At 39.2% G+C, this 26190-nt stretch overlaps 2 protein-coding genes across 3 annotated transcripts in view; both read right to left on the reverse strand.

Annotated features, from left to right (window-relative positions):
• ndor1 (NADPH dependent diflavin oxidoreductase 1) overlaps positions 1 to 229 on the reverse strand; it is a 36935-nt gene extending 36706 nt beyond the window's left edge. The window contains exon 1 of the mRNA XM_062031370.1: positions 104 to 229. The gene's annotated coding sequence lies outside the window, so the exon portion shown is untranslated. The remainder of the gene's footprint in view (positions 1 to 103) is intronic.
• Positions 230 to 6223: 5994 nt separating this feature from the next.
• The window catches only part of lrsam1 (leucine rich repeat and sterile alpha motif containing 1), a 53893-nt gene continuing 33926 nt past the window's right edge, over positions 6224 to 26190 (reverse strand). Inside the window, exons 20-25 of one of the 2 annotated variants that reach the window (XM_062031372.1) lie at positions 24454 to 24549; positions 18008 to 18106; positions 17800 to 17931; positions 17410 to 17476; positions 15184 to 15386; positions 6224 to 13709 (exon numbers count right to left, since the gene is read on the reverse strand). In XM_062031372.1, coding sequence (XP_061887356.1) covers positions 13587 to 13709; positions 15184 to 15386; positions 17410 to 17476; positions 17800 to 17931; positions 18008 to 18106; positions 24454 to 24549 — 720 coding nt within the window. In that variant the 3' untranslated portion in view covers positions 6224 to 13586. Of the gene's footprint in view, positions 13710 to 15183; positions 15387 to 17409; positions 17477 to 17799; positions 17932 to 18007; positions 18107 to 19613; positions 21600 to 24453; positions 24550 to 26190 lie in introns of those variants that run through there. The other variant, XM_062031371.1, reaches the window with a different exon arrangement.

Raw genomic sequence — 26190 nt, forward strand, 5'->3', positions numbered from 1 at the left:
TATTGCTAAGTACTAGCAGGCTAACAAGACTATGAATCACGGTTCAAATATGTATTTCCTCTCAATATTAATATATCAATAAGTATGCAAAATTGTCACTTACAGTTATTGTCACAAATGGCTTTAAAATCATATAGAAGTGCTTCGCAGTAACGCTCAGAGATCTCCTATCCGGACAAGTTGGTCACACTTTACGGCAGAAAAGTCGCATCGTGATAGGCCAGTGAAATGAGGGCACGTTCAAAGTTCAGAAGAAAAATCGGATTTTTCATCGTTTTCACTTGCTGTAGTTCAGTTTATTTCGATACATAAAAGCTTTATAAAAAAATAGATTTTTATCTTTAATAGTCGGTGATGTAATTCGTTTCTTTATTGTTATTACTTTAGTACTCACGTTAGAACGAACTATTACGTCTACTCTACAGTATATTTCAAAATAAAATCCATACTTTTACTGCAATACGTTTCCAATGAGCTTTGACGCTTCTCGTTTAGTGGCAACAAGAAGCACTACGATGCTACTAACCAATCATTTAAAACAGTAGACGAAAATGGAATTAGGATTGTTCTCTTTTGCGACAATAAACAACCTAGCGCGCGTCAACAGCGAAGAGATGTGATTGGTCGGTTTATTCATTACATAATTTCCTGTATGAAAACCTTACTTTTTCTTTCCTGAAAAGGGCCACTTTCAAACTCGCCAAAAAAAGTTGAGGAGGGTCTCAGCGAAGAAATTTGTAAAAAATGAACAACTTTTCCTCGCCCCTTACAAGATTGCCAAATGTCCTACAGTTCATGAAGGGAAATAGCAAAAAAAAACAACAGTACTGGATGTGAGCAAGTGTCAAGCAGTGTGGTGACACCCTTGTGTGTTGTTTGGGTCTGTGGGACCCTTTTTCATCTTTTATTAAAAGAAAAAATGATACAATGAATTAATTTTTCAAGCTGAGACTCACTGACTTGGCTCATTTTCTGTGAAGAACATATATCAGAATACATATTTAATGACCACACACCATAGACCCCCCCTACACATTTCTATTACATATAAGATGTCCGGGTCCACTGGACCCGGGGCTAATAGAAGTGTGGAAATTGATGTTCTGTGTACCACACACACACACACACACACACACACACACACACACACACACACACACACACACACACACACACACACACACACACACACACAACAGGCCTAGACAGGAGGAGGACAGAGTGTAGGTACACAGAACATCAGAGGGTCAAATGTGCGAGAAAATGAGAGCAGACAGTGTTGACAAACAATGTTGCAACCTTCTGTGGGAACCGCAGGTGCAGAAACACAAAAGAAGAATCCCTGTGGGATGCAGAAACTGGCAGAGAAATTTTCCGTGCAACGTTCATATTGTTGTTACTTAGCCAGCGTTTGTAGGTCTGATGGACCCGTTGCATTTTGTGGCTTTTAATGCCTCACAATCAAATACTTTTATGTTAAAATACTGAACAGATGTTTATTGGGATAAGGTAAACATCTGTTCAGTATTTTAACACATGGAGGACACTGACTCCAACTATGGAATCCAAGTAAAACAACCATTTGTATTATTTGTATTCAAACATTTATGTTGTGCAAGGCGATAACGTGGTTGAAATGTATTTAATTAAACTTTGATTGTACTACTTTTTACACCCTCAATAAAGCCCCCATTAGATACAGACTGTGAATGTTATTTCCATGCACACATTTTTTTTTACCAAACAGCCACCACCACCGTACCAGACTTTGTCCAGCTCACCCGAAGCACAACATTCATCTGATGAACCCATCCCCAAACACCCCCCCCCCCCCCCCCCCCAGCTGCTGACTTGTCTCCACTCAAGATGATCTCCTGCTGGCCCCACTATGGACTGGATTCTCACACTATTAACTAGATCCACTCAACGTCCATTGCACCGATCGCCCAGGTGGGGGGTCTCCACATCTGCAATCCCCTCCAAGGTTTCTCATTGTATCCCATTAGGTTGAGTTTTTTCTTGCCCTGATGTGGGATCTGAGCCGAGGATGTCGTTGTGGCTTGTGCAGCCCTCTGAGACACTTGTGATTTAGGGCTATATAAATCAACTTTGATTGATTGATTGATTGATTGATATTTAATGTTTGAACTGAGAAACTTAATTTTTTTTTTGCAAATAATCATTAACTTATAATTTAATGGCAGCAACACATTGCAAAAAAGTTGGCACAGATCCAAAAGTGTATGTGGTGTTAGGCTATGTGTGTAGATAGCTGAAGTGAGTGTTACCAAGTGTTGAACGAGAGATGAGGAAGTCCAGGGGAAGAGGGGAATCCGTGTCCAAGCGGGAGGTCGAGATCCAAGGGGGCAGTCCGAGAAGCAGGGGAACGACGAGGAATGACGAGACACACAGCAACGTCAAAACACGAGAACGGAGGTCTGCGGTAGGATGACACGACAATGAAACACGGAAGGGAAAACACTGAGAGAGCAAGATACATAAAGCAGGAGATGATCGCTTACTGTACAGGAGACTATATTCCGGCGCCTGATGGCGGGTTCAGCAGGCTTATGTAGGCAGCTCCTTCATTACAGGCAGGTGTGCCGATTGCCGGTAAATGATTGCAGCTGGCGGCAGCTACAGGGCGGAGACGCGCGCAGCGCGTCCCTGGATGTGCGCCGCGGCCGTGGGCGTGTCCCGAGGTGCGTTCATCAGGACGGACAGATGAGGGCGCATTGGAATGCGCCCTGGCCGCGACAGATAAATGGCTTTCGCTTTGCATTGTAGAGTTTTAACTTGCACTTACAGATGTAGCGACAAACTGTAGTTATTGACAGTGGTTTTTGATGGGTTCCTGAGCCCATGTGGTGATATCCTTTACACACTGATGCCTGAGGGATCCAAAGTCCGTAATATAATCGCTTACGTGCAGTGATTTCTCCATATTCTCTGAACCTTTTGAATATATTACGGACCGTAGATCCCTAAAATCCTTGCAATAGCTCGTTAATAAATGTTGTTCTTAAACTGTTTGACAATTTGCTCGCGCATTTGTTCACAAAGTGGTGACCCTCGCCCCATCCTTGTTTGTGAATGACTGAGCATTTCATGGAAGATGCTTTTATACCCAATCATGGCACCCACCTGTTCCCAATTAGCCTGTTCACCTGTGGGATGTTCCAAGTAAGTGTTTTGTGAGCATTCCTCAACTTGCTCAGTCTTTTTTGCCACTTGTGCCAGCTTTTTTGAAACATGTTGCAGGCATCAAATTTCAAATGAGCTAAAGTTTGCTAAAAATAACAAAGTTTTCCAGTTCGAATGTTAAATATCTTGTCTTTGCAGTCTATTCAATTGAATATTGGTTGAAAATGATTTGCAAATCATTGTTTATTCTGTTTTTATTTACGATTTACACAACGTGCCAACTTCACTGGTTTTGGGGTTTGTATATCCAAGTGCACTTTGTGAATAATGAGTATGTTGTTTGCAGTGATGTGTGATTTCAAAAAAAAAAAAAAACTTGCACCAGAAGCTAAAACCCTGTCTCAATGTCACTGCTAGTCTCTGAGCCACACCAGTCGGCATATTGTGTGTGGATTGGTTGAAAATCAATGGTACCAAACGTTGGAATTAGATCATGTCGCCGTCAGAAAGGACATGTCTAGTGCGGAGGCTTTAGCATAACGGAGCCCTACATTATTTTAAAATTCATCAAGTAGCAGCTGTATTTTGTAATTTATAGTGACCTGTGGCTAAATTATAGGGGTGTAACAAATCATTTTAACAACTCGATTTAGAATGTCTGGTTGCCAATACAATTCAACAAATAAATTATTTTTTTTACAATGATCTGAAATAATTTAGTGAGTCGAAATCCATTCAGTAAAAAACAAAAAAAATCTACTACTGTGACTATGATATTCTAAATAGTGGATACTGGACACTGCATGTGAAGTTTCATATATTCTTGTTATTTCTTGTAAAGGAATTAGATATAAATGAATTATGGATACAAAAAGAAAGTAAACAATTAATAGCCAATGCATTCACATCTAACTTGAGTAACATGCAACCAACACCTTAGGTTGAATGAACAATAAGAAACTTTTTCTCACTCACTTGTTTTAATGCTACACTCAAAATGGTTGACCATCGTGTGAATTAAGCCACGAAGAAGAAAAACCCGGCAATTGTTGGTATTTTTGTGCATGTTCATATACAAATAAATGTTAAACTGTTGAGCAATAAAATCTCTTTTTTAAAACATTTACCAGTCGATAATGGTAACTGTGCTGTGCAGTTGTTCTATATTTTTGTTCATACATGCTTGAGTCTTATTTGCAAGTATAAATTAATTTCAGTTAGTTCTTGCTAGTCAAAAAGTAGTCTTTGCTATTAAGTTGAACCCTACAAAGTGTTAATACTGTAAGTATTGTACTTATAACATACTAGCTATTTGATTGTATAAATTAATTTCAGTTTGTCCTAGCTAGTCAAGAAGTAGTCTTTGCTATTAAGTTGAATGTGCCAGTTTGGTCTTTTGTTGAACCCTACAAAGTGTTAATACTGTGAGCCTTGTAGTTATTACATACTAGCTATTTGATTGTATAAATCAATTTCAGTTTGTCCTTGCTAGTTTTTTCTATTAAGTTGAATGTGCCAGTTTTGTCTTTTGTTGAACCCTACAAAGTGTTAACACTGTAAGTATTGTACTTATTACATACTATCTATTTGATTGTATAAATTAATTTCAGTTTGTCCTTGCTAGTGAAGAAATAGTATTTGCTATTAAGTTGAATGTGCCAGTTTGGTCTTTTGTTGAACCCTACAAAGTGTTAATACTGTAAGTATTGTACTTATTACATACTAGCTATTTGATTGTATGAGTTAATTTAAGTTTGTCCTTGCTAGTCAAGAAGTAGTCTTTGCTATTAAGTTGAATGTGTCAGTTTTGTCTTTTGTTGAACCCTACAAAGTGTTAATACTGTGAGTCTTGTAGTTATTACATACTAGCTATTTGATTGTATAAATTAATTTTAGTTTGTCCTTGCTAGTTTTTGCTATTAAGTTGAATGTGCCAGTATTGTCTTTTGTTGAACCCTACAAAGTGTTAATACTGTAAGTATTGTACTTATTACATACTAGCTATTTGGTTGTATAAATTAATTTCAGTTTGTCCTTGCTAGTCAAGAAGTAGTATTTGCTATTAAGTTGAATGTGCCAGTTTTGTATTTTGTTAAACCTTACAAAGAGTTAATACTGTAAGTATTGTACTTATAACATACTAGTTATTTGGTTGTATAAATTAATTTCAGTTTGTCCTTGCTAGTCAAGTAGTAGTATTTGCTATTACGTTGAATGTGCCAGTTTTGTATTTTGTTGAACCTTACAAAGAGTTAATACTGTAAGTATTGTACTTATAACATACTAGCTATTTGATTGTATAAATTAATTTCAGTTTGTCCTAGCTAGTCAAGAAGTAGTATTTGCTATTAAGTTGAATGTGCCAGTTTTGTCTTTTGTTGAACCCTACAAAGTGTTAATACTGTAAGTATTGTACTTATTACATACTAGCTATTTGATTGTATAAATTAATTTCAGTTTGTCCCAGCTAGTCAAGAAGTAGTCTTTGCTATTAAGTTGAATGTGCCAGTTTGGTCTTTTGTTGAACCCTACAAAGTGTTAATACTGTAAGTATTGTGCTTATTACATACTAGCTATTTGGTTGTAACATACATCTTAGTTGTAGTTTTGATTACCAAATTTGGAGGTACTCAAATCAGCATGTAAAATTGCTAATGCTAATCAGTAGCATGTACTGTAAATGGAATATCCAAGCAGATTTTGAAAATACTTTTCAAAAATTAAGTCTTACATTTGATTTCTATCATTTGTTTGCATGAAAAATTGCAACATTACGTAGAGGCGGTCCGCTCCAAATTGGCCGGGCCGCAACGTGCTTGAGCCAGTGCCCAGCCTACAAGCGAATGTGATGTCACGTCCAGCAAAGGTATCATAACATGGTACCATTTGATGTTACGTGAACTGGTACCCGCTAGTACCGTTGGAATTTAGTCGATACATACAGCAGATAAAGTACCAAATATTTTTGAGCACATTTTCATAAAAACAAACATGCATAGTAGGAGATAACTATTGCATAGTTATTACTCAAACCACACTGCATTTATAGTCTGCAAGAAAACTCCACAAGCCAAGCTGTCTATATATTTAATTTGTGTTACCCGTATATTTTTCAGTATACATTTCCAAAGTAGGAGTGTATTTCCCATGCAACATGAATATTTACACTGAAACAAGATGGTGATGTGTGTTTTATATTTAACTTAAATATCAGGTGTTGACTATATAAGAGCACTTGAGAGAATAGAACTGCATTAGTGATGGTCAAAAAAGGGGGGTTAGACACTATAAATACACCGATAAACGAGTGATCAAACAAAACAAAAGGACAAAAGTTATTATCCAGCAAAGCTTGTTGATAATATATATATAATAATATATTTTTGTCTAGGAGGAGACTACATACACTTAAGCTCTTAACAGCAGTCATCTTAAAAGCCATCGTTAATAATTTTCAAACGCCTGCTTAAGTATCACATATATGTATGATTAATGAATAATAGCAATTATTGACTCCAACATTTTTAGCAGTAAGATATAAGAACAGTTAATATAGGTCAATAAGTCACATTTTCCAAATAAATTTAAAGAATCACAATCACAAGCTGATAAAGTGTATTAAAAAAGTCCCAAATTGTGTACATCAGTCAATTTAAAATACTGCATTCCCTTATAGTAGCATCAGAGCTAAATTCACACCGAAACTCATACGAATGGAAGAAAAGGTAAAAACAAGTCCATTTTAAACCCTAATATTGAGTTATGTCATTTTAAAATTACATGAAATATTCTCAGGGCTTTTAATCGATTGCAACTGGACTGTTCAGTTTGTCTTAAAAGATGTTTTGCCTCGCATCTGAGCAGGTTTCATCACTTCATGCTCATTAGGGCTGCGAATCTATGGGTGTCCCACGATTCGATTCAATATCGATTCTTGGGGTCACGATTCGATTCAAAAATCGATTTTTTTTCTCGATTCAAAATCGATTTTTTTTTTCCAATTCAACGCGATTCTCGATTCAAAAACGATATTTTCCCGATTCAAAAGGATTCTCTATTCATTCAATACATAGGATTTCAGCAGGATCTACCCCAGTCTGCTGACATGCAAGCAGAGTAGTAGATTTTTGTAAAAAGCTTTTATAATTGTAAAGGACAATGTTTTATCAACTGATTGCAATAATGTAAATTTGTTTTAACTATTAAATGAACCAAAAATATGACTTATTTTCTCTTTGTGAAAATATTGGACACAGATGCGATGCAAGTGTAAGCCACTGTGACACTATTGTTCAATTTTTTTATAAATGTCTAATGATAATGTCAATGAGGGATTTTTCATCACTGCTATGTTGAAATTGTAACTAATATTGATACTGTTGTTGATAATATTCATTTTTGTTTCACTACTTTTGGTTTGTTCTGTGTCGCGTTTGTGTCTCCTCTCAATTGCTCTGTTTATTGCAGTTCTGAGTGTTGCTGGGTCGGGTTTGGTTTTGGAATTGGATTGCATTGTTATGGTATTGCTGTGTATTGTTTTGTTGGATTGATTAATTTAAAAATTAAAAAATTAAAAAAGAAAAAAAGAAAAAGAAAAAAAAAATCCTAAAAAAAAAAAATCGATTTTTTAAAAATGAGAATCGATTCTGAATCGCACAACGTGAGAATCGCGATTCGAATTCGAATCGATTTTTCCCCACACTCCTAATGCTCATAGATTTAGATTGTCAGATCGAGTCTAGATGATGGTGCCAAAGTTCCAACTGTTTATACTCCAACACAGTGTTTTTCAACCTTTTCTGAACAAAGGCATATTTTTTTCAATGAAAAAATCTTGAGGCACACAACCAGTAGAAATCATTGAAAAATGAAACTCAGTAGCCGATATTGACAATTAAAAAGTCGTTGTCACAATTGTTGGATATGAATTGAAATCATAACCAACCATGGATCACTATAGCTCTTGTCTCAAGGTAGGTGTACTGTTGCGACCTGTCACATCACGCCGTGACTTAAACTGGTGTTTTCCTGTGTGTCGTGTTTTAGTTCTTGTCTTGCGCTCCTATTTTGGTGGCTTTCCCTGTTTTGTTGGTATTTTCCTGTAGTAGTCTCATGTCTTTCTTGAACATTCACCGCACCTGCTTTGTTTTCACAATCGAATAATAGAAAAGTGCGATATAAAATCTAATCCATTACTATTATTATTATTAATCTGTGAACGCCGTCTGCTCCACACGCTGTAAGTCTTTGCTGTCGTCCAGCATTCTGTTTTTGTTTACTTTGCAGCCAGTTCAGTTTTAGTTTCGTTTTGCATAGCCATCCCTGAGCTTCAATGCCTTTTGTTTATTTTTGGTTTACGCTAGAGATGTCCGATAATGGCTTTTTTGTCGATATCCGATGTTCCGATATTGTCCAACTCTTAATTACCGATTCCGATATCAACCGATACCGATACATACAGTCGTGGAATTAACACATTATTATGCCTAATTTTGTTGTGATGCACCGCTGGATGCATTAAACAATGTAACAAGGTTTTCCAAAATAAATCAACTCAAGTTATGGAAATATATGCCAACATGGCACTGCCATATTTATTATTGAAGTCACAAAGTGCATTATTTTTTTTTAACATGCCTCAAAACAGCAGCTTGGAATTTGGGACATGCTCTCCCTGAGAGAGCATGAGGAGGTTGAGGTGGGCGGGGTTGAGGTGGGGGAGGGGGGGTATAGCGGGGGGTGTATATTGTAGCGTCCCAGAAGAGTTAGTGCTGCAAGGGGTTCTGGGTATTTGTTCTGTTGTGTTTATGTTGTGTTACGGTGCGGATGTTCTCCCGAAATGTGTTTGTCATTCTTGTTTGGTGTGGGTTCACAGTGTGGCGCATATTTGTAAGTGTTAAAGTTGTTTATACGGCCACCTTCAGTGTGACCTGTATGGCTATTGACCAAGTATGCAGTGCATTCACTCTTGTGTGTGAAAAGCCGTAGGTATTATGTGACTGGGCTGGCAGGCAAAGGCAGTGCCTTTAAGGTTTATTGGCGCTCTGTACCTCTCATAAATCCGTGTACACAGCGGCGTTTTAAAAAGTCATACATTTTCCTTTTTGAAACTGATACCGATAATTTTGAAACCGCTACCGATAATTTCCGATACTAGATTGTAAAGCATTTATCGGCCGATAATATCGGCAGTCCGATATTATCGGACATCTCTAGTTTAAGCGTTAGATACCTTTTTACCTGCATGCTGCCTCCCGCATATTGTGATCACGACAAACCATGTTCCCGACATCTACAAAGCAATTAGCTACCTACTGCCACCTACTGATATGGAAGAATATTACATGGTTACTCTGCAGAACTCTAGACAGCACAGACACTCAACAACGGCACATTATTTGCGGATTATAATTACTGGTATGCAAAAAATGTTTTTAACCCAATTAGGTGAAATTACATAATCTCCCACAGCACACCAGACTGTTTTTCGCGGCACACAGTGGTTGAAAAACACTGCTCTAATAAGAAGAGGGTGTGCACAGGATAGGATGGTTTTGCCTTTGTGAAATTTGTGGGGAAAAAATATGGTGAAAAAACAGTTCGTGGAGGAACAAGAACAAAGTGCATGAGGAAGGAAAAAAACGACAGACGTAATACCAATGTCATTCTGTATATATCAGGTCAATCTGAGAAACTATTTTTTAACTAATACAACGTTCCAGTACACTTCCAACCAGGCAACATTCTGAGACAATGGCCAGACCAGACACCCCACACAATTTGGTGTATGCTGTCCAGTGCAGTGACAAATGCACTAATTTATATATTGGGGACATTACAAGCACTAATTTGGTTTACACCAGGGGTCTCCAAACTTTTTGACTCGGGGGCCGCATTGGGTTAAAACAATTTGGCCGGGGGACGGGCTGTGTATGTATATATATATATATATATATATATATATATATATATATATATATATATATATTAGATATATATAGCGCACTTATATATATAGCGCACTTTCCGAGCGCGCGATGATGTCACGTTATAGATGAGAAAATACATTTTTAGACAATATAATTTGCCTGAGCGGCTAGGAGACACCGTGAGTAGCAAGCGGTACAAAGTGGATAAGAAAAGACAGAAAAAAAATAATTATATATATATATATATTTTTTTTTATACTTGGGACTTCCCGGGGGCCTGATTTTGGACGCTGGCGGGCCGTAGTTTGGGGACCCCTGGTTTACACGATAGGGTTGCACGATTATTTCTTGAATTGATACGTTTTTCAATTAATGTGTCAATTTTATTTCCAACTGTTTTTGGGAAAGTGGTACAACAGATTTTATGAATTACTTCCCCCAAAATACACCAACAATTTTCTTGTACAGTATGTAGAAAACTTCAAATGCATGTTGTTTGGTACGGGATACAAAAGTAAATCACTTAAAGAGCCGTTTTACTTCTTTCACCAATCTAAAGAATTGTTCACTAATGCCTTGTTAACTGCTGAGGCATTGCAGCGATGCTGCTGTAATTTGCAGATTTACATAGCGCTTCAAAAGGCTTGTTTTCCTTAGTGGCATCTAGGGGGGTTCTGATTTAGGGTTTTATGTTGACAATTCCAATACCAATCATTAGGGATGGGTGCCGAATCTGTTACTTGTTTGGCACCAACCGAATCACGGCGGTCCTACCGGGCACTTATTCACACAAAATCCAATGGTGCCATGTTACGGAACCTGGGTTGCGCGTGACATCACGCCCAGGTGTTTTGCCTTTTTGCACTTACGCACTTGGCAATCAATCCAGCAGCACTGAGAGCAGTCTCAGCCAAACCACCTCTAGGTAATGTTGCAATTTTTAATGCCAACAAAGAAATGTAATGAAAAAAAACCTTCATCGTAAGTAAGCCTCCACTTTTCAAAAAATGCGCTAGCTTGATGCTATTATACATTGGCTTTCCTATAGACATGCTATTGATTAGCATTAACACTTTTACATGGCGATTTCAACACCTCCAAACTTGTTAATGAAAACTACAACTAAAATGCACGTTACAATCAAACAGCTGGTGCGTAAAAAGTACAATACTTACATTATTAACACTTTTTAGGGCACGAAAAAAGACCAGACAGCAAAGACTGAACTGACTTGCCAACACACTATAAATTATACACTATTGCCATCTAACGTCTTAGACTTGCACTGTAATTGAAACTTAGGAATGTCATCATTAAACAAGATATAACAACTGGACAGCAGTTACTATAATCAGCTATTTTATAGTTGTTGCAATAAAAAATTAGATTTCATTATCAAAAATGATTAATACTTATTAACACACACTTAAGTATCGAAAATTGGTACCGTTGAGTACTAGTATCGTTTCCCAGGTACCGGGAATTGGTACCCATCCTTACTGATCCATCATAAGTGAGGTAAGCCAATACAATCATATGTATTAACTGTACATTTTATGACTTATTTGTGGTAAGTGTTATTGACTTTATGATCTGAAAAAAAACCTAAATCACTTTACTGTTTGGGAAGTGAACTATGGTAGTGGGTCATACCATAGATTTGGGTATTGATCCAACACGTTGTAGTTACAGGGGCAATGTTGGTCATTTTATTCACAATTATAATCAACAGAAAAACACAGGAAGGCAGTGCAACAATCAACATAATATTTAAACTATTTAATTTCTAAAAGACAATTTTAGCCTCTAACAAATAACAGGAGATACAGTAGGAACTTTCTGGTTCAAAGTGTCCTCCTTTGTGCCTTTTATACAACTAAATGGAATAACATGTTTTTTTAGAGCAAAACCATCCTTGTCTGAGCACGCCCTTCTCTGGTTAGAGCAGGGGTTGGCAACACACGGCGGCTCTTTAGCACTGCCCGAGTGGCTACCTGGAGCTTTTTCAAAAATGTATGAAAATGGAAAAAGATGAGGGGGAAAATATACTTTTTGTTTTAATATGGTTTCTGTAGGAGGACAAACATGACTCAAACCTTTTGAATTGTTAGATATCCCACTGTTTATATTAAACATGCTTCACCGATGAGAGTATTTGGCGAGCGCTGTTTTGTCCTATTAATTTCCGCGGTCCTAGAACTCACCGTTTGTTTACTCTCTCCGACGCTGCCACAGAAAGACGTGTTTCATGCCACTCCTTTGTCTCATCTTGTCCACCAAACTTTTATGCTGTGCGTGAACGCACAAAGGTGAGCTTTGTTGATGTTATGGACTTGTGTGGAGTGCTAATCAGACATATTTGGTCACTGCATGACTGCAAGCTAACCCATGCTAACATGCTATTTGGGCTAGACCCATGATGCCTTGTGTGTAGGTATGTTTGAGCTCATTTAATTTCCTTTAATGTCCTCTGTGTATGTCATTTATATTTGCATGTCTCATGGCACATTATCTGTATGTAATATTGGCTGCATTTCTGATAGTTGTTTTTTGTGCCATGTTGTTCCAGACCACAGCAAATGTTACTCAGCTTGCAAAGATTGTAATAAATCCATGTGTGTTTCCTTTAACTTGGACACAAACATCTATACCTTCAGCCATTCTAAGACAGTCATTTCCAGGAATTATCTCACCCTCTGAGAAGTTTTACTTATGTTTTCCAATGTTGTAAAAATGTGTAGAATAAATATTACAATTGAACATTTCTGTCAACGAAGATTTGCGACACATAGTCAGGCTAATATAACTAACTGATGACACGTTTATGCCCACAGAGGTGTTCAGTGAGATGTCACAGCACACCTGTTCAAAAGGCACTGGAGGAGGTGCGTCAGGCAGCAATGCCCAGCAGGAATTCCATCACCTGTATCTTGATATAGACACTTACATCATGTGTTGCCTTTATTATAACACTTATTTAAGGCTTTTCATTTTTTGCGGCTCCAGACAGATTAGTTTTTTGTATTTGTGGTCCAATATGGCTCTTTCAACATGTTGGTTTGCTGACCCCTGGGTTAGAGGATACATAGTTGGGGCTTTGACACCAGCCTTAACACTAGATCTGACCAATCTAAGTCTACTAGAATGAACTGATGAAGCCTGCCGGATGAGAGCCGAAACGACTTTTAAGACAAACTAAACAGTCCAGTTGCTGTCGATTTAAACCCCTGAGAATACAATAACCGGGATGAATGAGAACATCCATAGACAAAACATTGAATACTCACATTTTCATGATTTTACAAACCAACGAAATGCTGAAATGTTTTGCAAAAGTGCAGTGGAGTCCGTTTAAGTCAGTCCTGTATATGTCGACAAACACTTGTGTCCATGTGAGTCTGTGGGGGTGTGGACATAAATATCATAAAAATATTTTTGGTTAGTACAGGAAAACTGCCTCCAGCACGTGTACACAGCAGCATGGCAGTCATGCACAACTAATAAAAGCGGGTTCTAACTGTGGTAGAGGCGTATGCGCTGGGATAAGGCGCTTCGACACAGAGGGCAGTTCTGCATGGCGCCGCTGCACACCTGACAACAGCAGACATGGCCGCATGGCAAAAAGATGACCTGAGCCTGGAGAGGAAGAAAAAAAACACCATCTCTCATTTGTCCAGCTTTATACAGTTGTGTTCAGAAGTTTACATACATTCATCATTAATTAAATTAATCTGTGATTATGCTGCGGGTCCCTAAAGTCTGAATATATACAGACTTTACAAGTACCTTAACTTACGAGTGTTTTCAGATACGAGTACGGTAGTCTCTCAGATTTTGGTTACGCTTTAAGTTGAGAGCCACCTTGAGTTACGAGTATTTTTTACCATGAATTAAAGTAGTATTTGTCACAGGGCCAATAAATAGTTGCTGTTCTTGCTTCCTTTACACAAGAAACAAACGTAAGTTTTATTCAACAGTTGACATGCGCGTGAGCGCCTCCAATCATTAGAACTAAGAAAAAAGAGGAAGCGGAAGACTAAATCAGAGAAACAGACCGTTAAAATATGTCAGGTAACTTGTTTTAGGTTTGCCGCTTGATTTTTTTGTCCAATAACCCTCAGAATCTTTTACGATTGCTGTGTTGCAAGAGGCCTTCAACAATCCTGCGTTATCCAAAGACAGTAAGCCTCTTGCCTTTGCCATTAGAAGGTCATGACAGTGTGAATGAATGACAACTCTGTTGATGTACTTCATCTTCAATCACCAAAAATGATTCCCGGGCACGGCACTGCTGCTGCCCACTGCTCCCCTCACCTCCCAGGGGGTGAACAAGGGGATGGGTCAAATGCAGAGGAAAAATTTCACCACACCTAGTGTGTGTGTGACAATCATTGATACTTTAACTTTAAATATCATCAGCGTCACAGTGCATTGGTGAGCCTTTGACCCGAGCGATGTGGAATGACAACACGGGACACTTAATGCTAACAAAACGGTCAACTGTTGTAGCTGCGACTGTCAAGTTGACCAACTTTTTGCAGAACTTACGCCTGTGGTTTCAGCACATGGAAGCCCAGTTCTAAATTAAAAGAATTACCCAGGATGTGACAAAGTATTTCCACGTAGAGGTTGTGCTATAGTAGCCAGCGCGTAAAGGATCCTTCGGGATACCGGTGACTACTGCAATCTACAGTAGACCACAGTCAAGGTTACAGCTCGCTATTGAGTGAAACTAGTGTAAAAGTGACTATATGGGTTATTTCATGTTTAGAGGGCTCTAATTAGTTAAAAACGTATTTCAAAGGTCAAAAACTGTTTTTTATGTTCTAACTATGAAAATATTTGATTTATTAATAATAATCCTACTTTGTAGAAATCGTTTACCAAGTTTGTACCAAGTACCAATCTGTTTACCGATAAACAAGGGACGACTGTACCCTAACTCCAACCCAAACTTAACTCCTGTCCTAACCCAAATTAAAACTGAGATTTGACTGTAATGAGTCAAAGTAACTTTTCCCCAATCATAAGATTCTATTAAGTAGTGTACACTATGTAAACTTCTGACCACAACTGTAAATACTCAAACAAGCATGGCTTATGCTCTTACCGTGGTCTCCATGCAGACCACACACTCTGAGCCCCCTGGTCCTTCCACAGGGCTGGGTGCTGATGGGGTGATGGGGGTACCGGGAGTCACTGGTGGGCTGGGTGTCATGATGCTAGAGGTGTCGGGAATTGGAGGGAAGAAGAAAGATGGCTCTGACGGGATAACTTCAGTTTCCTTGCTCTGCTCGACCATCTTACAGGCACCTAGACAAGAAGGAGATATAATTTGGATAAGAAATACATTCCAGTGCTATTATTACTGTGAAATTACGTGTATTTTTACTGCGAAAAGTTCCCCCCTCTCAGCTATCAAGACAAACCTACTGTAAGTTACTACCTGACCTAACAGAGGACAGCATCTTGTCTAATGTTCACGTTAAATTTAAAATTCAGATAAATGCACAACCTAAATTAGAAAGACATGACACATGCTTTGACAGTATAGAATGTGCACACAAAAATTTAGTCTTATAGTCTGTTTATGGTGTGTTTGTTTTAGATATGTTAATTGTGTAAAATAATTAAACATCTGCACAAGTCTACATATCCAAGAGGGAGTAGGAAAAAACAGAGCAACTCCATTTTGACAATCAATGTGAGGATTCTGACCAATATTTGACTGGAACATCGTTGAACATGATCCAAAAACATCTAAATGATCAAAATTCTAGTTTGAAAAGAAAACAAATGAAAGAGACGTGTCAAAAAAACATACCACCCTTGGTTGAGGTGATACATATACATTTACATAAGTTCCTAAATCAATATATTAGGCTTGTCAACAATCACTACAAATACACACAATCATAAACTAGATAGGCTCCAGTGCCCCCCGCGACCCCGAAGGGAATAAGCGGTAGAAAATGGATGGATGGATGGATAAACTACCATAATGTAACCCAACCATGAAACCTCTGCCCCCCCCAGGGCCAAGCATGAATTTCATGCAGAATATGGATGTTTACTTTTAAGTCAATCTGGTTCTTTAACTTTTACTGCCAAAAACAATTATTATTTTTGATTGTTTTCTCACTATAGGTGGAAAAAAAGATTCTCAACCCAGATAGCAATTTTTTTCTTTCTTTAAAATAAAAAAAAACCCTAACTCTCCCTATAAGATGCCCCTGAATCCAAATTGGTTACCCTGGAGAAGGTGTGTCCAAAGTGTGGCCCGCAGCTTGCTTTATATGGCCCCAGGGGAATATTCCAGACATAAAATAATGTATAGTCTGCTGTGCATCTACCTAGTTTTTTTTCTTTTATATAAATTCTTATGTTACTGGCCTACATTGTAGAAAGGAAATACATTATTTCTTACTTTTTTGCTGTGCATAGACAATAAATTAACACAGGATGATTCTGACCACATGAAAAAAGAAAAAGCTGTACACACTAATAACATTGGATAGGCTTTCACGTGTGTGGTAAAAAAAATACAGTAAAAATATACGATAAGAAAAGTTAACAAAAGCGAAGTCAATGTCTCTGTATGTGGTCTACGGCGGAACACGTTTGAACACCCGTACCCCAGAGGCAAACGATTAATGTTTCATCCAGGTTAATCGTTCTACTTCCTGCCACAAAATACTACTGTTCTGAATACATGTAAAAGGGTCAGTTATGCCATGTAATTACATTATACTATATCATGTTTTATTATTGTTACAATTACACAAAATGTGTATATTACATGAAAATAACTGATGTTTGTTTTATGTTATATCAATATGTGGAAGCTTTGTATCAGTGCTACTCCATTAATTGTTGTGACACATGCCTCTTTATATCTGTTGGAAACACCTTTCTGCTTCCCTTTTTGTCAACATTCTCTATGTAGAAAAGTGTGTTTATTGTTTCATTAATAGCTTTATTTCATTATCCTTTCTTGTTCTGTGTAATTGCATTTTGTGTATATATACAATATATGGTAAAAATATTGACTACAAAATTTTGACTCCATCAGGTACGCTATCTTAATTTTACTATTTTATTGCATGTAACACTCTTTTTGTCCTTGATAGAGGCACAACATATGGCGAAATGTTACCCACAACATGTTGTATTTTATGTTGAATTCGCCAGATACAAGTGAAGTGCAGATGCACAGCAACCCTGGTGTGGGTCGTGGTCTTAAAACTCATCACACAACGCAAAAAGGAAAATACCACCGATTACATACAAATGTACAGTATAAAACAAGACCATCTAAGGTGTGTGTAGAATTTACCTTCAGGCAGGTGTTCCTGGGCCCATTTCAGAAGAGCTTTCTGGATGCCAATTTCATTAATGCCAAGCTAAAAAAAACATAACACGGTGAAACAGAGATAACATTCCATTTTTTACAAATGCCCAATGCTTTTAGATTTTTGGTATGTCGGAGTTAAATGGCATGAGTGCATACAAGGCCAGGAATTTGACAATACGATGTCGATTAACTTGTTGTAACCGACGATAAGATAGATAGATAGATAGAAGAACACAATTGTTTGTAAGTGATGGTGATGATGGACAGTGTCAAATTTGACTTTAGCTCTAGCTTGACTTTTCTGACCAATAAAGTGAGGTATAAGGTCAAGATGTCACACACCAGGTAAATGAAATTGTGTTGTCTACACACCTTCTTTAGGTCAGAGGGGTTCATGTGACGAAGGGCCTCTGTTGTTACACGGTGGTGAGCCATAATGGGCAGATAATGTTGAGCTGACAGTTTACACAGTAGATTTACAAGCTCTTTTTCCACACCTGCTTCCTGCAGTGGACACACATCAGTACAGTTTGTTTCCATATCTTTCAGCAAGTCAGACGTGCTCAGTCCTGCCAAGTACCTGCATGCGTAAAGACAAGGGCTTAGCATCCAGCAATCTCTGGTACTGAATCATCCAGTAGTTCTGCTGGTTGGATTCCGACTTCAGCTCCATTTCCACCTAGAAAACCCAAAGTCAGTGTAATTAAACTACAAAGCTAAAGACTACGCTTTAGGGGCCATATTCTCGCATGTGCGTGTGCGTGTGCGTGTGCTTGCAACAGCGTGGATTCTGGCTGCGCAGCATTCCCCCGTCGATTTAAAGGGGGCATTTTTTTTTCCTACATTTAAAACACTTCCTTTTGGTCGACATAACATGTAATGGTAGTTATTTGGTCAACATTTAGCATAGATTATGTTTTACAGAGCGTCTTCAAACCGCTTTCTGACTGTCTCTTCATGATGCGTCGTTTTGTGTGCGGTCTTATTTACAGCCACTTCGACTATGTCTTTTCTACGCCAGCCATGATCTAGTTTTAGCGCTTCCATACTGACAGATATAAGCTTGAACTATACGCTACTTTGTATTAGACATGGCAACAGCCCAGGATGCATGTACATGTACAAGCCAGTCTGCCCCAGAACAAGACGATAGAGAAAGATACGGAACTTGACTACAGCGATCACTACAATGGCAGACTTGTGCAAAGCTCTTCTACCAAATATGGAGATATTCGCTGACGTCACCAATTGGAAAAATGTCATAAGTTGGGCAAATTTCAAACGGCTTGTTAAGAAGAAGTATGCAGGAAGGCAATTTTATAAATATCTCCGCCACAACTCCATGGTTTGATTTCAAATTTTCAAGACTTATGCAGATCCCAAATACACAAAAACAGGTACCAAGAGGTAAGGAAAGTTAAGTTTTGCATAATAGGTCCCCTTTAAGTACTTAACTCTGCGATAGGTCCAGCGCCAAGGAAAGTGAAACGTTATGTTGCATTTGAAGTTTGGATGCAGTGTATTAAAATGATAAAAGAAACTCTCAGAAAACTATGAAATGTATTCCGGTTATGTTTTACTATAACCATCCATTGAGATGATGATAAAAGCATCATAATTCCACTTTGAATTAACTATAACACATTTAAATGCACATTATTCTGCTCTTGATTTTTGCTGGTTAGCTTAGCAGATAGCTAACATGATAAAATCCTTGTTGAAAAAAGAGTCCCAAGCGTCTGGAGAGTAGTTTAGGCCTTTTTAGCGAAGAATCAATTGTATATTTTATCTACCACTGGCTTGAGGTGCGGATAATGATGTGCTATTTCTGCTGAGGGTATCTCTGCACGGTCATCGGGCATCATATCACACTCAATTAATGTTGGCAGTGGGATCTGTACACTGCCATCTATTGACTCTACAATGAGATTATTTGCACGTCTTCCTGATGTTTCCATGACCCCTGCGCATGTTTTAAGGGTGTAAGGAGTGGCACTTGATCCAATGCCAAACAGGTCAAATAGCTCACTCTTGGCCAGCAACCTGTTACTCTGCTCATCGAGGACAGCATATGCTTTAACAGCTTTCTCTCGTTGACTTGCAGGATATACACAGACCAAGCATATTTTGGAGCATGATCGGGCGACAATTGCTATCCCGCAAAACTCCGTGCACTTTGACTTGACCTCTGGAGGCTCTTTCTCCTCTTGCTCCCCGCCTTGATCTTCGATGACAGCAGAGCTCTCTGGTTTTCTTACTGCTGGGCCAGGGTGTAAAGCAGGATCTTCAACCCTTTTCTCTTTCTTGTTTTGTTTGCCTGCATCTGCATTGGAAACATCAGTTTTCCTGGCGAACACAGATTGTTTGATTTCTTTCTGTAGTTTATCTGTCCTGTATGAACCACCCAGCCCAGCAAAGCTGGGGTCATTTCGTATCTTTGCTTGGTCTTGAATATACTGTACAAAGACGTGAAAAGGAGGATATTGAACCCGAAAGTCTTCCTTATATTTCGAGCCAAATGAGATCCACTTCTCCAGAAGGTAATAAGGGAGCTTCTGCGCTATAGGATTGACTCCCCGGGGTGTGTTGAGGTAAGAAAGTCCAGGTAGGAATCCATTTCTTCTTGCTGCTTCCAGCTCTAGCAATAGATCTCCTAGTTCTTGTAATTTTTGGTTATCCTTATTTGCAATCCTTGGAAATTCCCCTAACCTCTTCAACATAGCATTTTCAATGACTTCAGCTGACCCATAGCATTCCTCCAGCCTCCTCCACAACATTAAGAGTCCTTCTGTAGCGTCATGGATGTGGACTGAACGGATTCGTTTGGCCAACTCTGCAGACTTTGGTCCCAGCCACTTGGACAGTAAATCTAACTCCTCTCTGTGGCTGAGGTTCAAGTCACCAATGGCAGTGATAAAGGCAGCCTTCCATGCCCAGTAGTTCTCAGGTCTATCATCAAACATCAGGAGACTAGCGCTAACTATTTCTTTGCGAATTAGGTATTTGGCTAAGTCTGATGTAACTGATTGATCACGTGAGGGCATGTAGTTAGTTGCACATTGGTGGCGACGCTGCTGGTCTTGGGAAGGTGCGAAGTGAAGTTGCTGGGGGAAACATCTTTCTTGGGGGAATTTCACAGGACTCCCACGGCTTTGTTGGCTGTGGGTGGTGGGTCTGTTCTGGCGTTCCCCTTGCAATTTGTGCAACGAGTGAAAAGAGTTGCTTTTTTCTGCACAACTGCGTACATTCATACCGTGCATTTCCGTATCACCGTTGTCCATGTTCTGCTGGCGCTTTGGCGATAAGACGGGATCACCGTTGTCCATGTTTTGCTGGCGCTCTCGTGAATAAACGGCTTCTTGTTTCGGAGGCTGGAGTTGTTGCTGACCATGATCCACAGAATGTTGTTGCACATATTTACTAGTGTGTTGCTGTGAGGAATAGGGAGCCAAACCTGTTACCCTTTGCCTTGAAGGTTCTCCAACTTCATCCTCATAAGCTTCTAAGATTTCAGCCTCAGCGCATGCTGCTTCAACAGCACTCCGTACCTTCAGCGCGTCAAGGTTAGCTTGTAATTCAGCTGCTCTACATTGCTGTTCCGCTTCAATCAACGCTTTTTTCTTTGATTGTTCAGCTTCAATCCATGCCTGCTCGATTAGCATGTCTGCTTGTCTTTGAGCAAATGTAGCCTTGACTCTTGCAGCTTCGGCTTTGGCTCTTGCTCTGACAGCAGAACCGTGTGATGAATGGCTAGAGCTGCCAGAGTGATTAGTACGACTAGAGCGTTCAGAAGGTGCACCTCGATCTTCAGGTTTAGGGTTTTGATCATCCATGATATATTGTTGAATGTCTTTCTGGTCTGCAGTTGCACTGGCTCACTTTCCGTTGAAGGCAGATTGAATGTTAAACCTTTTTACTATTCTGCTCTTGCTTTTTGCTGGTGATCTTAGCAGATAGCTAACATGATATAATCCTTGATGAAAAACGAGTCCCAAGCGTCTGGAGTGTAGTTTAGGCCTTTTTAGTGAAGGATCAATCGTATATTTTGTAAAACTGTGAACAAAAACACATAAATAAACATTTTACATTCAGCATATGTCTATATACAACATACATGTGTACATAGCTATATAAACCAATATAGAAGTCTGCTATGTAACCTATTTAACATCCAAACCAACAAAATGCTGCCAGTAATTAGCTTTCAACAATAGGCACAAATATCTTACTAAAGCAGTCTTAAACTGAAAATGCACAAATAATGTGTCACAAAATACATATGCATGTTGCATTCACATAAACTTACAGGTTTAGACCTTCAAAGTCTTCAAAGTTGAAAAGAAAGCTTAAAGCCTGCAACAAAATGCTGCCAGTAATTAGCTTTCAACAATTGGCACAAATATCTTACTAAAGCAGTCTTAAACTGAAAATGCACAAATAATGTGTCACAATATATATATACATGTTGCATTCACATAAACTTACAGGTTTAGACCTTCAAAGTCTTCAAAGTTGAAAAGAAAGCTTAACACGCGAAGTCCCAGAGAAGGGTCAATTGACATTTTTACCTAGAAAACACACAAGAGGGTCATTTGACCCCTAGTCCCCCCTGTGGACACTCCTTTTGTTATGAAAATGTGGCTGTTAGTGGCACACGGCAGGGGGCCACTTGAGCCTGTGTGGGGGAGGGGACCTTACAGCTCAAGCTTTAGTTCTGAGGTAGGTTGTGTGTGTTTTTGCAAGGATCAACAGAATGAAGGGATCAACACTCTGACATTTATTGTTAAAAAAAATACAAAACAAAACATATTTACAAAGAATGAAAAAGCAACTGTTTTCCCAGTTTTGGTGTGGAGGGTTGTTGCAGAAGCAATTGTTATTTTTGTGTGCCAAAAATAGTTTAAAAAAAAAAATTTACAAAGAAAAAAGCATATTTACAAAGAATGAAAAACCATGTCCATGTAAACGTGACTGACATACATTTGAGCAGTCACTCACAATCCTGGCACTGCCATTGCTCCTTTCGGCATTTCCCACATGTATAATTTTTCTGTCTACCTAGACAAACTGCCCCTAACAGCCTCATTACCATAACAAAATGAGTGATTAGTGTATTCGGGAAAAGCGTCGGGCCAAATGACCCCTCTCTGGGTCTTCTAGGTAGACAGAAAAATGCTGGGACTTCTAGTGTTGCCTGTAATGGGTGAGGGCGGACCTACGTCACTTCCGCCTACCAATCCCCTAGCAACCGGGAATTCGTTGAAAACAAACCAGCTCACAGCGAACACAGCATTGACAGAAAAAGCAAGCGTTGTGGCTTGGAAGTCGGCGTTAAATCCTTCATTTACGCATTTTTACTTATTCGCATATCGTGTGAAAAAACGAAAATGTATTATTTGCGTCAGACTCGTCTCAGTGAACTTTAAAGCGTCTCAGGCTTAGCTTAGCTTGCTAGTTAGCTTAGCCTGCGCGCTACTAAGAAAGACGCGGAAGTTATCAACAACAAGATCAAGTGTTATAGCCTGCGCGCTACTAAGAAAGACGCGGAAGTTATCAACAACAAGATCAAGTGTTAGTGTATAAAATATTGAGAGATTTGAGGGCTACATGTATTGAATGGCAACATGAGAATTATAGGGTTTATTGGTTTTTAAAAACCCAACTGTTAAGTGCAAATTTAAACGAAACCGGTTTTCGAAAATAGCTAGCTAGGCTATAGACTATATAGTATATTACTTACTTAACTTAATCCTCTTCTTCCCGGATGGGAAATAAGGCTTCGACGACTCGACGCCATTCATCTCGCTGCTGTGCTCGTCTCTGTGCCTCGCCCCATGTAAGCTTCATCTCTTTCAGCTCCCCTTCAACTGTTCTTCGCCAGGTGTTCTTTGGCCGCCCTGGCTTACGTTTTCCCGGTGGTGTCCATCTTAACGCTGCCTTTGGTATCCTCTCGTTGTCCGGTTTTCGAAAATAGCTAGCTAGGCTATAGACTATATAGTATATACCGCATGTTATTTTTGTACAACAACAACTTCAGCTGTCGAACGTTATAAGGTACAAATTCAACAAGTACAACATTAGCACGGTTTTGTTCCTTATATTTACCAGAAACGAAGTGATCCGAACACACGACCCGGGACTTTGGGGGACTCCAGTGAGAACCGTCCTCGTTTTACCAGTGTAAAGCTGCGAGCCATTTGTCTCGTCTCTGTGGGCTTTTATCACGCTTTGGCAGAACAAAATACAACCTTTGTTTTCCCTGTTTCCAGTTGTGGTTAGCACAACCAAAAACAACACAGTTTTTCGGCATTTTGGAGGCAGAATGACGGGTTTAACCAGCGTAGGTCGACAGGTTAAAGAGTAATGGCAACGGTTTGTTTTCAACGCCAGTCTGGTTGCTATGGCTCGAAGAACCCGTATGTAGCTCAGTTGCCCGGATGTCGGCCCTCACCCATAAGTGCTGTTTGTTTGACATCTGCTCTCATGCTCTCTGAAACACACACACACACTAAGCTGGCTACGGCAAGACAGGAGGGTCAAAACAGAACACAAACTGCAAAACTGATTTCCACCCCTAGGTGTCTTAGAAAATAACATTGTGGGGCATAACACACATTGTTGTCTCATCTGCTTGAGTTGAAGAGAAGAAAAGAAGAGTGCCAGGGACAGAAAAAAACAGATGTCCATGTTCAAGTCGCTAGTCACGACTTGTTGGCGGCATGTTTTGCAGATTACTGTTGTTTGGTTGGTGTCTGACTTTTTAACCCAAACCAAAGCCAAACAAATGTATTAATCTTATTTTGGTTGGCACCAATTTATCTTTGGGTTTTGTTGGTTTAGCTTCCATTGTGCTTTCTGTCTCTGATAGTTGCAGACTGTGATGTTAAAATGCAGTTACATTAGCCGCGGCCCAGACGTTAAAATTACAACAATAGAGAATTATATCGTACGATAAACCTTTCAATGTCGTACTACTTTAAATATTGTTATATTGCACAGCACTATACAGAAGTTGTGTTTGCTTACCAGAACCTGCTGCAGCTCTTGCTCTCTCTGGTGCTTCTGTTTCAGTAGTTGCTGCAGCAAATCACCAAGAGCCGTGCGTTGTTCCACTAGCACCTCCTTCAAGCGCAGACACATAAGCTCATTAACAATGTGCAACGACGCTACAATAATCAAAATCTCAGCACAGTCCAGCAAAGACAAGATATTTAATGTTCGAACTGAGAAACTAAATTTTTTTTTGCAAATAATCATTAACTTTGAATTTAATGGCAGCAACACTGCAAAAAAGTTGGCACAGTGACATTTTTACCACTGTGTTACATGGCCTTTCCTTTTAACAACACTCAGTAAATGTTTGGGAACTGGGGAAACCAATTTTTTAAGCTTTTCAGGTGGAATTCTTTCCCATTCTTGGCTTAAGTTGTTCAACAGTCCGGGATCTCCGTTGTCGTATTTTAGTCTTTATAATGCGCCACACATTTTCAATGGGAGACAAGTCCGGACTACAGGCAGGCCAGTCTAGTACTCACACTCTTACTATGAAGCTGCGCTGTTGTAACACGTGGCTTGGCATTTCCTTGCTGAAATAAGCAGGGGCGTCCATGATAACGTTGCTTGGATGGCAACATATGTTGCTCTAAAACCTGTATTTACCTTTCAGCATTAATGGGGCTTTCACAGATGTGTAAGTTATCCATGCCTCGGGTACTAATACACCCCCATACCATCACAGATGCTGGCTTTGCGCCTATAACAATCCGGATGGTTCTTTTCCTCTTTGTTCCGGAGGACACGATGTCCACAATTTCCAAAAATAATTTGAAATGTGGACTCGTCAGACCACAGTACATTTTTACACTTTAGATGAGCTCAGGCCCAGTGAAGCTGGTGGCATTTCTGGGTGTTGTTGATAAATGGCTTTCGCTTTGCATAGTAGAGTTTTAACTTGGACTTACAGACCAAATGTAGTTACTGACAGTGGTTTTTTGAAGTGTTCTTGAGCCCATGTGGTGATATCCTTTACACACTGATGTCGGTTTTTGATGCAGTACCGCCTGAGGGATCCAAGGTCACGGGCATTCAATGTTGGTTTTCAGCCTTGCTGCTTACGTGCAGTGATTTCTCCAGATTCTCTGAACCTTTTGATATTACGGACATTATATGGTGAAATCCCTAAAGTCCTTGCAATAGCTCATTGAGAAATGAAGTTCTTAAACAGTTGGACAATTTGCTCACGCATTTGTTCACAAAGTGGTGACCCTCACCCCATCCTTGTTTGTGAATGACTGAGCATTTCATAGAAGCTGCTTTTATACCCAATCATGGCACCCACCTGTTCCCAATTAGCCACGGGGCCCTAAGCAAGCGCTTAGTTTGCTTATGCTTTGGGCCAGCTCTGATTCTGCCTCTCATGTCTCCACAACGTGTCTGCTTGTAAGTACACTGTGCGTGTGCATTGCCAAACATGCGACTCTGCTCCAGCAATGTCACGACGTGACGACAGCACGCCGTAATGTTCATAAAAGAAAAAAAAAATAGTACCGGTATTTTTCAGAGGCAGTATAGTACCGTTTTTAATCCATTAGTACTGTGGTACTTTATTAGTACCGGTATACCATACAACCCTCGTTTGAAAAAAAAAATCTACAGAATAAATGCAAAAAAAATCGATAGATTAACGATTGAAGAAACAGTGTCTCTGTCTAGACTCAAGTGACCCATATGGCTCACTTAAATAGTGTATGTAATATTGGTGGC

Source organism: Entelurus aequoreus, linkage group LG21 (assembly GCF_033978785.1).
Source record: "Entelurus aequoreus isolate RoL-2023_Sb linkage group LG21, RoL_Eaeq_v1.1, whole genome shotgun sequence".
In the NCBI taxonomy this organism is placed as follows: domain Eukaryota; kingdom Metazoa; phylum Chordata; class Actinopteri; order Syngnathiformes; family Syngnathidae; genus Entelurus; species Entelurus aequoreus.